The following is a 12,770-nucleotide window of genomic DNA, read 5'->3' as shown; positions in this document are numbered from 1 at the left end:
TGAGGGGCATAGATTCTTAAAGCTTCTTAAGACTTTAATTTTTCTCTGATTATTTCCAAAACACAAACTAATCTCTATCTCATGACTTCTTACATTGTTCTGTTTTAGAATATTTCAGTGTGGTACAGAGGACTGACTCTTAAGTTAGTAGTGATTTTGTATTTGGCTATTAAAGAAGAGAGATTTGGTGCTCAAAACTGTAATATATAAACTTTGGGTTGAGCTATATTGTTTAGCTTACATAATCAGCATCTGAGTATTTCCTTGGCAAATACATGTTTTCCTCATCTGGTAAAAGGATCTAGGTATTCCACGAAAATGGAAAAAAAAAAAAAAAAACCCACAAGATCCTTTTACTAACTGTGGCCTGTAGATAGAGAGCTGCGTGTGAAGCTGCTCACCCTAACCATAATGGGCAACTGTTTGCCCCCCAGGAAAAAACATACTCAATTTATTCATGAAGACTTCTTTATTTTGTTTTTCATTACATATATTATATTTTAATTTTTGTCTTATTGTCATTTTAATATTTCAAAATGTTGACATGGACATACACGCACATATACACTCACACAAAATATTCGTGATTTCCAGTCCTAACGTGAAAAATCAGCAAAATAAAAGACTTTACTTTGCCAACAAAGGTCTGTCTAGTCAAGGCTATGGTTTTTCCAGTGGTCATGTATAGATGTGAGAGCTGGACTGTGAAGAAAGCTGAGCGCCGAAGAATTGATGCTTTTGAACTGTGGTGTTGGAGAAGACTCTTGAGAGTCCCTTAAACTGCAAGGAGATCCAACCAGTCCATTCTAAAGGAGATCAGTCCTGGGTGTTCTTTGGAAGGAACGATGCTAAAGCTGAAACTCCAGTACTTTGGCCACCTCATACAAAGAGTTGACTCATTGGAAAAGACCCTAATGCTGGGAGGGATTGGGGGCAGCAGGAAAAGGAGATGACAGAGGATGAGATGGCTGGATGGCATCACCAACTCGATGGACATGAGTTTGAGTGAACTCTGGGAGTTGGTGATGGACATGGAGGCCTGGCGTGCTGCAGTCCATGGGGTTGCAAAGAGTTGGACACGACTGAGCGACTGGACTGAAGCCGTTCTTTGGGAAACACAAATTACAGTACAGAGCAAAGCTTCTAAAGATACTGACAGCATTGTGACATTTTTAAGGATTCTTAAACACATTAAGAATATTCTAGTATTTTCACTTTGTAAGGGGTGGTTTTCACCTCATCCAGCGCAGACTTACCTTATAGCACACAAGCGCCATCTTTGTTGTGAAGACTTTTGCTTGCCCTTTGCATCTTGCCCTCAATCTCTTGGGCTTAGACTTGCCCTGAGGGCAAAGCTCAGGGTGCTGCCAGTCCAGCCACTGGGCATCCTTTTCTCAGTCCGTATTCTGAAGCTTGATTTAAGTAAATGAAGTACTGGAGTGAATTCTAGGGATAAAATCTTATAGTCACATGGACACAATATGTAAAAGGATTTGAATTGGGAGAAATTCTTGAGCTCTTCCAACTTTCTTCTTCCACAAACCCTTCCTGTTTTAGCACAAGTCTGCGTGTCTTTCTGAGATTAAATGGCCCTGACTTTTCCTTGAATCCAGGAAGCCCGTGTTTTTTTCTCTTATCGCTTCCTCTCGGTCAGACTTATCAGAGCAGGAGAGCCGTGCTCTGCTTCCTGGCCGCCTTCCCATCCCTGCTGACCCTCCTGCATGGGTGTTGCTGAGATCTTTCCTGGAAAGAATCTGCACACTAAAACCCAAAGCTGGATGCTCTTGCACAGACAGTGCTTTTTCAAATATGCAGAAGGCTCGAGTTCCCAGTGTGCTGTGAACCCGCCAGTGTTTGCTAACTATTTCCAGAACATTGGCTTGGTTGCCAGGTATTACCATATTTTTTTCTCCCCTGGTGAAAATGCATTTAAAAGAAGGGTCATAAAAATATGGTTGCTTTAATCGGAACTTTATTGTATTCTTAGCACCAAGTTGCCTGAAAGACATTAAAATAGACTCATTCTTTTAAAAGTTCCAACAGTAACACGGGTGCTTTTTGGTCTATACTTTGCAGAAGTGAAATTTTTCTGTCAAACTCCGGCTATTGCTGATATTGTAATCCTGGTCGATGGTTCATGGAGTATTGGAAGATTCAACTTCAGACTGGTTCGATCTTTTTTGGAAAACCTGGTTACAGCATTCGACGTGGGCTCTGAGAAGACACGAATTGGTGCATCTTTTTTTTTTTAATTAACAGCATCGGCTCCTAGTGTGAAACTACCAGGAAGCTTCTTAGGAAATTTCAAAGATTCTCTACCAAAGGTTTTTCAGAATTTTAGGTTTAACTATAGGAATGTTCCCAAAAGGGCAAGTTTGCATCAATAAATATTTATTTCTGCTAATTTTTGCTGTGACAATGTCACTCAATTAATTATTGAACATATTTTAATTTTTCTGGAGAGCCAAAATCTTCTCTAACAATAATAATTATTTTATTATTAATAATAATTTTAAATAATTTAAAGGTTACTATTGGTTTAAGAATTCATCAGGTAAAATTTTATTTAAAAAGCAGTTAATCAAGTGAAATGTTTAATCAACAATTGGAAAAAGTTTTATTGTGTGAGATAACTTTTGCCAAATTCTTGTTGTGATAAAAAACAACAAAAAAGTTTTAAATCTTTGAGAAATATATCCACTTTATTATATAAGGTCTCCTAGTTTCACTTCTAAATAGCCCTTAAGGAAACTCTTTTCTTTGGGAATAAAAACAAAATACAAACTATAGTGTATACAGAAGTCAAAATATAATGTCACACATGAAGCTTGTATGAGGTTGTATAAGCTGGTATCAATATTACCTCAATTAAAAAAATTAAATACATCTTTTATCTACAAACATGATCAGACTTTTAAAGAATGCTAAGTACCTGATTGGGTGCCTACTTCTAGATGTCTGGAAAATGTATACATTCCATCAGCCTCAGGTATGTTGAAATTCTTTAAATTGAGGTCAGGAACTCACTTTGAAATTTCTCAGGGAGGCAGAGGAAAAAAATGTTGCAAAACTTAGCCACCCCACCCCTCCTCAAAAAATATCGGGCCCTTCATCACTCTAGTCTCTTGAATGGTCCACTGGACCTTGAAGTAACCCATCACTGCTGGGTGGGCTTTCTCGTCTTTCTTTTCCAGGTCTGGCGCAGTATAGTGGTGACCCCAGAATAGAGTGGCACTTGAATGCCTTTAACACAAAAGACGAGGTGATCGAAGCTGTCCGAAACCTACCATACAAGGGAGGAAATACGCTGACGGGTATGTTTTTGTTCAGTCCACATTTCTGGCAGCGTGTCTTGCCAAAGAAGTTTTATTACTTCGTTTTGTCACTGCGTATGTCTTAGCATAGTATTTTTAAAGCAAGCTGGCCTTTCAAGTTTTTAGATGGCTCTTTTCTCTAACTCACATTAGAAGTTACCTGCAGAAACCTCACCCCTTCTGCTCCACAAATGTGATGTCCCAGGAAGGGCTCGGTTGAGCTGGAAGAGTACCCAGCAGTGCTTGACGCTGCCAGCCTTAGTAGCTGTCTTAACCCTTTTCAATTCATTTTCCTTTCTTTTTTTTACCCGTTTTCTCCTCCAGTCACCCTGTCAATTAAATAAAAATAAATTCCTACCTAATTTTTCAAGGAAAATAATTTCTTTGCCCTTACTCTGCAATCAATAGTTATCATGAAAATATTTATGGAGCTTTGGCTCACCAGCTCTTTTGATAAATGAGTATAGTCAGCCCTTAGCATCTGCAGCTTTGACCAACCAGGGATCAGACGTGTGGGAAAAAAGTTCCAGAAAGTTCCTGAAAGCAGACCTTGAATGTGTCACATGCTAGTAACTATTTACATAACATTTCTATTGTATTAGTTATTATAAGTAATCTAGAGATGGCTCAGAGTGAATGACATAGGTTACATGCAGATACTATGCCATTTTACGAAAGGGACCTGGGCATCTGTGGGTTTGGGTGTTGTGGGGGGTCCTAGAACCAACCCTTCTGTGGATACCAAGGAATTACTGTAATGTAAGAGCATCTATATTGCAGTTATCCACGGCCCAACTCCAAAGGCTTGGCTCGTGGCTCAGCTGGTCAAGAATCCGCCCGCAGTGCAGGAGACCCGGGTTCGATCCCTGGGTTGTGAAGATCCCCTAGAGGAGGGATAAGGCTACTCACTCCAGTATTCTGGCCTGGAGAATTCCATGGACTGTAGAGTCCATGGGGTCCCAAAGCTGGACACGACTGAGCCACTTTCGCTTTCACTTCCAACCGCAAAGCATCATCACAGGTTTTAACCCTTACGTGCTATTTTCTTCTATAGACCCACAATGTGGATGGTCAGTTTAAACAATAGAGACGCTGTCGTTGAATTTTAAATAAGCCACTGAAATCCTGATCATTACTTTGCCAGTTTGAGGTGTAGTCTAACAAGTTTTTTGTTAATACAACAAAACTGTATTAAGCACGAATCGCATAACATTACTCAGCGTTTCTTACTTTTGGGGGGTGAAGAATGTCGCACTCAAAAGCCAGGAGTCCAGTTGCCACTTTAGATCCCCCCTTCTGCCCCCATAAGGCAGAGAATCTGTCGTTTCTCTAGAGCACCATGAACAAAATGGAACGTGTAGCCATAATATTCGGGACAGTTGCTTCTGTGAGGGTATTCTTGGTTTGTTGTAAATTATGGTTTAGATTTTCTTTTCTTTTTTTTAAGTTTTATTGATTTGTTTTTTTGGCTGTGCCATGTGGCATGTAGGGTCTTAGTTCCCCAACCAGGGATCAAACTCACACCCGCTGCATTGGAAGTCTTAACCATGAGACCACCAAGGAAGTCCCAAGGTGAAGATTTCTCATATGCAAACCTGTCAGCATTCATTGTCTAGGAATCCATTGTTCTTTATAAATACTAGTTTCTGAAATGATGCAGGATTCAGAATTTTTATCACCTCTGTTTTGGTGGATTTTAGTGTTTCATCAGATTCGTTAAAGAATAGTTCATTGTAAAAATGAAGATAAAAGTTCACATCTAATAAAAACTCTTCTTTCTCATCTTGTGATTACGTTTGGAGACTTGAAAGCCTTTTTATTTGAAATGGTTGGCTTGTCTTTATTTTTTCTTGTTTTCTCCTAGGTCTTGCTTTGAATTACATTTTTGAAAACAGTTTTAAACCGGAAGCGGGAGCAAGGACTGGAGTGTCCAAAATTGGCATTTTAATCACAGACGGAAAGTCCCAAGATGATATTATTCCACCATCCAGAAACCTTCGTGAGTCCGGTGTAGAGCTGTTTGCCATAGGTACGTGTTAATTATGGTCTTGTTTCAACAACGGACATGGACACCCAACCACTTAAAGCTGTATATAACGCAGTTCACTGAAAGCCGAGAGACCTGAGCGCTTTTGAGTCTTTTTTTAAAAAAATGTATTAGGGTTTAGTTGATTTACAAGGCTGCGTTAGTTTCTTGTGTACGGTAAGGTGAGTCAGTTATGCCTGTTTATCCACCGATTTTTAGATTCTTTCCCCATGCAGGTCATTACAGAGTGTTGAGTAGAGTTCCCTGTATAGAGTAGGCCCTTATTAGTTATCTATTGTATGTATGTATATACAACTCTGCCGACTTATCCCTTCCCTCTCCACCCCGTTGGCTCTACTCATAACCAGTCGTGTGATCTGAGTCTGACTTCCTCACATTAAAAATGGAAGTGGTGGAGCTGAAGGATCTTACCGTGTGAGAATCTCTAGGCTGAGACACCACATGTGAAGTGGTGTGAAAACCATAAAGTGCAAAGGTCAGGTCCATAATTGTTACCCTTTAATTAGTCAAGACTTTTCTCTTTCGAATCACTTAATAGCCATCTCTTCTCTGATGGTGCAGAGAGAAAGCAATCAAGATTGGGGTCTTGCAGCTAAGAAAGCACAGTCACAGACGTGCAGGCTTATTTCTTTGAAAATAACCCTCTGTAAGTATAGGTATGTGGGAGGACACACATGGTAGACGCAGAATAACTGCGTGATGTTGAGCTGATGCAGCTTTGCTCTTGATTAGATTGTTTACAGTGTCTTTGGTGATAGGAAGGCCTTCTATTTAGCAGAGACTGGAAAAAAAAAGAAACAATTCCTCGGACTCATTTCTAGATTTGCCACTCAAAGTATGGCTCATGGAATGTTTCACTGGAGAAGTATTTGCTTGTTTGCTGATGGCAGGCGTTGTGGTGGGTGATGGAGCGTACAGATGAGCAAGATAAATCCTTCCAAAACAAATGCCTTCCAAGTCATGAGGACCGTTTCCCCGCTCTTCCATGCTCTTTACAACAGTGAAACTGTTTTGTTTGGAAAGGTGGGAGAGAGAGGGATTTGGGGCTTATTGTCTCTATTTTTAAATGAATCCAGACTTGGTTCTAACTGAATGCTTTGAGAAGCCTTATTGGCATTAAGCTCATTGCTTCAGCATGCATGGGGTTATCTTATTATTGTAGACACAGACCCAGCAGTGCATTTTAGACGCTATTGTAGAAGTCTTTCAGTCAAGGAACATCAGGGAGATTTGCTTTAATTTTTATTTTTAATTTTGCTGTACTTTTGTTCAACAACAGCCCCTACGGAAGACTTACACTGAAAGGGGATTAATTTATGTGCTTACTCTCCATTCCGTGGTCTCGTTAATAACGAATGGATGAGTTAAAGTGAACTCATTCAGTTGTGATTTGGAATTTTTCTCTCTTTTTCTCTGGGAATTACCTGGAAATCAGCAGTGTTCATTTTCTTATAACCTCCTGAAGCAAGTAGTTCGGAAACAATTGACGCTTTGTTACTCAGTCTGGTGAAGCTGTCAGATAAATTAAATGGCACTAGGCCAGGCATCTAAGTAGTAATTACCGCTGCCTCAGGTAATCTCTCTTCCTTGCTTCCCTCTTACCTGTTTTTAACATCCGTAGATAATTGCAGTGACAAGGATTTTTAAAGAAACTTTCCTTCTCCTGGAGAAGAGAAATCTACATTTACACTCATGAAACCCAACCTTGTGTCTTTTTCACTTTTTAAAAGAACCTTTTAAAATTTATTTTTTATCAATTGACTGTTTTATTTACTTATTTTAAATTTGGGGCAAACCCCGTGGGATATGGGCTCTTATTTCCCCGTCCAGGGATCAAACTCACATCCCTGGCACTGCAAGGCTGGAGGACTGCTGGGGAAGTCTCCCCTTTTTTCTAGTTTCCACCGTGATACATGTCATCTTCGGAGGTGCAGCTTGATAGGGTCATTAAGGGCATATGACTTTGGATCCAGATTGCCTGAGTGGAGCCCTTGCTGTATACTTACTGGCCGTGTTTCCTTGAGCAAGTGAATCAACCTCTCATCAGCTTACTTATCTGTAAAATGGGAGAAACAGTGACGCCCAACTCACAGGACTGACTGTGAGGATTAAATGTGTTACTATGCAGAAAACACTGGCCTGCTTGGGGCGCGGGAAGAACACCTTATCATCAGCATCCACAGCTGTGATAGACCGAAAATCCCACGAAGGGCAAGGGTTTTCTGTCTCAGTTTAAGTAAGCTAATGTTTGTAGAAATTTAAGCCTGAGGTTCTGATAGTGTAGAGGACTGGTTTAATTTCCATTGCTTCTGCAACGTTTGTGAAAGACAGAAGTCAGTTTCATCAATACATCCTCCAAAACCTGGGTCTCCTGCATTGCAGGCAGATTCTTTACTGTCTGAGCCACCACAGAAGGCCAAGATGGGCTGAGGAAAGTTAAGAGTTAGTAATCTGGGGACTTCTCTGGGGGTGCAGTGGATAAGAGTCCAGCTGCCAGTGTCGCGGACGCGGGGTTGATCCGCGGTCGGGGAAGATTCTGCATGCCCCAGGACACTGAGCCCCGGGCTGCAGATACTGGCGCCATGTGCCTAGGGCCTGGGCACCAAGTGGAGCCCGACCAGGGGAAGCCGGGGTTGATCCGCGGTCGGGGAAGATTCTGCATGCCCCAGGACACTGAGCCCCGCAGATACGCGCCATGTGCCTAGGCCTGGGCACCAGTGGGCTGACCGGGCCGTGTGCCAGCTCGGGCGTGGGCTCCACTCTCCACAACCAGAGAAGCCCATGTGCCAGCTCGGGCGTGGGCTGCGCTGTCCACGGCAGGGAAAGCCCGCGCGCAGCAACCAGGGCCCAGTGCCCAAAATAACCGACTGACTAAGTAAGTAAGGCGGTGTGTCCATGTCCAAATAAAGAAAAAATTTAATCATTTGAAAGGGACTTTTAAGAAACAATCTGCCTGGACACGTGCCTCTTGCGAGAAAAAGTGCTTTGGTCGGGGTGCGGAAAGGCGGGTCGCAGCGCGGAGTACCGGTGACTAGGAGGACCCGGCCGCGCCTCCCGGGCGGCCTGACCGTGGGGACCCTCCCTGTCGTCCCTAACGCAGGGGTGAAAAACGCGGACGAGAAGGAGCTGCAGGAGATCGCCTCCGAGCCGGACAGCACGCACGTGTACAACGTGGCGGAGTTTGACCTGATGCACACGGTGGTGGAGAGCCTCACGAGGACCGTGTGCTCCAGGGTGGAGGAGCAGGACCGCGAGATCAAAGGTACGTGGACCTCTGCCCCCCCCCGCCCCCGCCCACCCCCACCTCTGCCCCCGGACCCCTGCCCCCCCCCCCCGCCCCCCCGACCTCTGCCCCCGGACCTCTGACCGCCCCCTGACCCGCCCCCGACCCCCCCCGACCTCTGCCCCCGGACCTCTGCCCCCCCCCCCGCCCCCCGACCTCTGCCCCCGGACCTCTGCCCCCCCCACCCCCCCTCAACCTCTGCCCCCGGACCTCTGCCCCTGGGCATCCCTCGGGGCGCCATCCTGACTTCCCCAGCAGCGCTGTGCGCTTCCAGGCTCGGTCATCAGAGTAGACAAGGGATATATGGGGGGTGGGGGTGGGGTTACTTTAAATCACTGGATAGTTGTTTCCATGCTGCTGCATGTAGACCGCCATGCTTCTTTGTTTTACTTAAATGTTGGACTTTGAGATGATTAAACCCCCACAGGAAGTTGTAAGAAATAGCGTATAAAGAGTTTGTGATATCTCAGTGTTTCTCTCAATGGTGACACAGAGCCGCAGTGTTATGTCACAGGCAGGAAATTCACACTGCTCGAGTCAAGATACAGAATGTTCCTGTGGCGGGATCACTTCTACTGTCCTGCTCCAGCCGTATTCCCTCCCTGCCCAGCCTCTTCCTAACCCCTGGCCAGCTTGAATCTGTTCTCCCTCTCTAAATGCTTGTCATTTTGGAAATGCTAAATAAACGGAATTACAGAGTATGTAAACTTTGGGAATTGGTGTTTCCACTCAGGGTGATTTCCTGGAGGTTCCTCCAAGCTGTTGCCTGTGTCCATAGCTCTTGCTTGTATTGCTGCCTCACGTTTCATGTTATGGACGCACCACAGTTTGCTTAACCAGTCACACATCGAAAGACATCTGAATTCTTTCCATTTTTGGCTGTTGCCAAAAAAAAAAAAAAAAAAAAGCTACTATGAACATTCATGTGTAGGTTCTTGTATGAACATAAGTTTTCAGTTTTCTGGGAGGGTGCTCGGGAGTGCCGCTGCTTCCTCACATTCCGTGTTCAGTGTAGTCTAGCCTAAGAGACTGCCAGACTGTCCTCCGCTGCGGCTGCAGCGCTCAGCATTCCCGCGAGCACCGTGTAAGTGATCCTGCTTCTATGCTTGTCTCTAACCTTTGCTGTTACAGTTTTTTACTTTGGCCATTCTGATAGGCATTGAGTGCAATCTCATTGTGGTTTTAATGTTCATTTTCCTGATGGCTAAGGAAGTTGAACATCTTTCCTATGCCTTTTTTTCCCCCTATTTTTAAAGATTCAAATATTTTTAAAATTTCTTTACCACTTTGTGTTGGTTTCTGCCATTCAGCAGTGCAAGTCAGCCTTGACTGTGCTCACTTCTCCACCCTGACCTCCCTCGCCTCCCCGCCCTCCAGGTTGTCCTGGGGCCCAGACAGGTTCCCGGTACAGCAGCTCCTCACCTGCCTGGTCTCACCCCGGGGGTGTGCTGGGGCCACTGCTCCAGTCGTCCCAGCCTCTCCCTTGCCCACTGTGTCCACAAATCCTTTCTCTGCCTCTGTCTCTCCATTCCGTCCCTGCAAATAGGTTCATCAGTATTTTGCTAGATCCTGTATGCATGTGTTAACGCACATTTCATGTGCTGTTTTGCCTCTGTATATCCCGAATGTCTGTTCATATCTTTTGCCCACTTTCTAATTGGACTCATTTTGGGGGTGTTTTTTTTGTGTGTGTTAGCTTTTAACTTTTGAGATTTGAGAATTCTTTATCTCCTAGATAATGATCCGTTGTTAGGTATGTGTAGATATGTGGTTTGATAACAATAAGTGTGTTAGTCGCTCATTCGTGTCCGACTCTTTGCAACCCTGTGGCCTGTAGCCCACCAGCCTCCCTGTCTCTGGGGTTCTCCAGGCAGGAATGCTGGAGGGGGCAGCCATTCCCTTCTCCAGGGGATGTTCCTGACTCACGGATCGAACCCAGGTCTCCTGCCTAGCAGGCAGATTCTTTACTGTCTAAGCCACCAGGGAAGCTGATAGTCCACTCTTAGACAGGCGGTTTGTTCATATTTTCTGCCAATTTGTAGCTTACCTTTTCATCTCTTTAACAAGGTCATTTGCGGAACAAAAGGTTTTAATTTTGATGAGGTCCAGTTTATCAGTTTTTCATTTTAGGATTAGTGCTTTTGGTGTCAAGTCTAAGAACTCTTTACCTGACCTTAAATCCCAAAGAGTTTCCTTTTTAGTATTTTTTCAGAAAGTTTTGTATTTCACATTTAAAGTTAATTCTTTGTAAAGGATTTGAAGTTTAGTTTAAGGTTCTAACACTGCTTGCTAAAAAGGCTGCATTTCTGCTGTTGAGTTACCCGCGGCTTTGTCCAGTAGCAGTTGGGCAGATTTGCACGTGTCTAAATCTGGGTTCTTTATGGTTCCATCTATTTATGTGTGTAACCCTGTTCTAGTATCATACAGTCTTGATTCACCGTAGCTGCATAATGAGTCTTGAGATTGAATAGGCTGAGTTCTCTCATTTGAATATCCTTTTACAAACTTGTTTTTGCTACTATGCTTCCTTATATCCCATATGAATATTAGAGTAATATTTATACAATATACTGTATAATTTATATAGTTATCTAATCTAAATATCAGAATGATTTTTATTCTACAAAATATCTTGTTGGGACTTTGATGGAAGTTGCATTAAATCGATCCTCAATTATCAATTACCAACTTGGGAAGAACTGACATCTTTAATCTGTTGATTCATTCAGTCCACACCCATGTCAAATCCTTTCACTTGTTTGGATAGCCTTTGAGTTCCATCAGCACTTTGTAGTTTTCAGGATATAATTTCTGTATAGATTCTGTTCCGCTCACTTTTAGTATTTGATTTTATTTTGAGGAATCTTAGCTGTGTTTGTAATGGTGGTGGTGCTCCCGTTTTTATTGCTGGTGTGGGCAGATCTATCCGTGTTTCTGTATGCTCGTATCCGATGACCTTGGTAGGTCTGGATGTTGGGGTCCAGCTCTTCTCATGGTCTCTGTGGATACCACACGCCGGCTGAGGTGGGGTGTTTGTCACCGTCTGTAAGGGACAGTTATCTCCTCCCTCCTTGATCTTTCCCCCATCACCCTGGCTGTGTGATGGGACCAGGGTAAACGCAGGCCCCTGTTACAGTCAGGAAGGGTGGGGTCTTGGCTTCCACTTGACCTGGGTTGGCACAGGTGGGATGGGGCCACAGTGGTTTTTTTCCTATGGTGTTTTTCTAGACTAGAGCAGTTGTTGCCTAAAGCTTTTCGTCTTGGCGGGCTGCTCCTCTCCTGGTCCTTTGCCGAGAGAGAGCAGGCTTCGCTGGACTGTTTCTGTCTGTATTTGCTTGTGTTTCTAGGCGGCTGGATTCCTTAGCTCTGTCTTTGAGATACACGAGGCGAAAGGAACCCCGGGAAACTCACCACTGTACCAGTCTGTGGGTCGCACGGTCCCCTGCCCGTCCACCATCTACTGGTCAGGAACTTAGGCTTGACTTAGAGTTCCCAGAAATGTGAGCTGCACTCAGCGGGGATTGTAGGAGCCGTGCGCTCTGTCTTCTGGGAGCTCGGCCATCACAGGTCTTGGCCCTTGTTCCCTGTGATGTCCGTGGGCTGCAGGTTGCGTCTGACTCCCCGGGGTGCAGTCTGAGCAGGAGACATCCAGACCCTTCTCTGAGGGTCTGGCTCTGCTCCCGCCTGTGCTGGGTCCGGGGCGGGGATGGCTCAGTCGGCCTGTCTCTTTCTCATCACCCCTCTCGCCCTGGACTGGGACTCTCCAGACTAGGCTGAGCAGCCAAGTAGTGGTTCCCTGGACCCAGTTCTCTGAGCCTCTTAATGACGCCATTTTCGTCGTTGCTCTTTCGTCGCTCAGTCGTGTCCAACTCTTCTGTGACCCCGTGGACTGTAGCCTGTGAGGCTCCTCTGTCCACGGGATTCCCCAGACGAGAATACGGGCGTGAGTTGCTATTTCCTTCTCCAGCGGATCTTCCTGACCCAGGGATCGAACCTGCATCTCCTGCGTTGGCAGAAGGATTCTTTACCACTGAGCAACCAAGGAAGCCCGAGACGATTTTAGAGCCCAGATTTTCCCACAGAAAACTCTACATGTGGTTGCTTATAAGGCATGCTTAATGAAGTA

At 44.4% G+C, this 12,770-nt stretch overlaps 1 protein-coding gene across 4 annotated transcripts in view; it reads left to right on the top strand.

The window, feature by feature from the left end:
* COL14A1 (collagen type XIV alpha 1 chain) overlaps positions 1 to 12,770 on the top strand; it is a 227,420-nt gene that overhangs the window by 54,343 nt on the left and 160,307 nt on the right. For all 4 annotated transcript variants that reach the window (XM_018058141.1, XM_018058140.1, XM_018058142.1 and 1 more), the window contains exons 6-9: positions 2,077 to 2,232; positions 3,195 to 3,314; positions 5,179 to 5,343; positions 8,462 to 8,623. In XM_018058141.1, coding sequence (XP_017913630.1) covers positions 2,077 to 2,232; positions 3,195 to 3,314; positions 5,179 to 5,343; positions 8,462 to 8,623 — 603 coding nt within the window. The remainder of the gene's footprint in view (positions 1 to 2,076; positions 2,233 to 3,194; positions 3,315 to 5,178; positions 5,344 to 8,461; positions 8,624 to 12,770) is intronic.

This window comes from Capra hircus, chromosome 14, assembly GCF_001704415.2.
Source record: "Capra hircus breed San Clemente chromosome 14, ASM170441v1, whole genome shotgun sequence".
In the NCBI taxonomy this organism is placed as follows: Eukaryota; Metazoa; Chordata; class Mammalia; order Artiodactyla; family Bovidae; genus Capra; species Capra hircus.
This window is presented reverse-complemented; position numbering and strand designations above follow the sequence as displayed.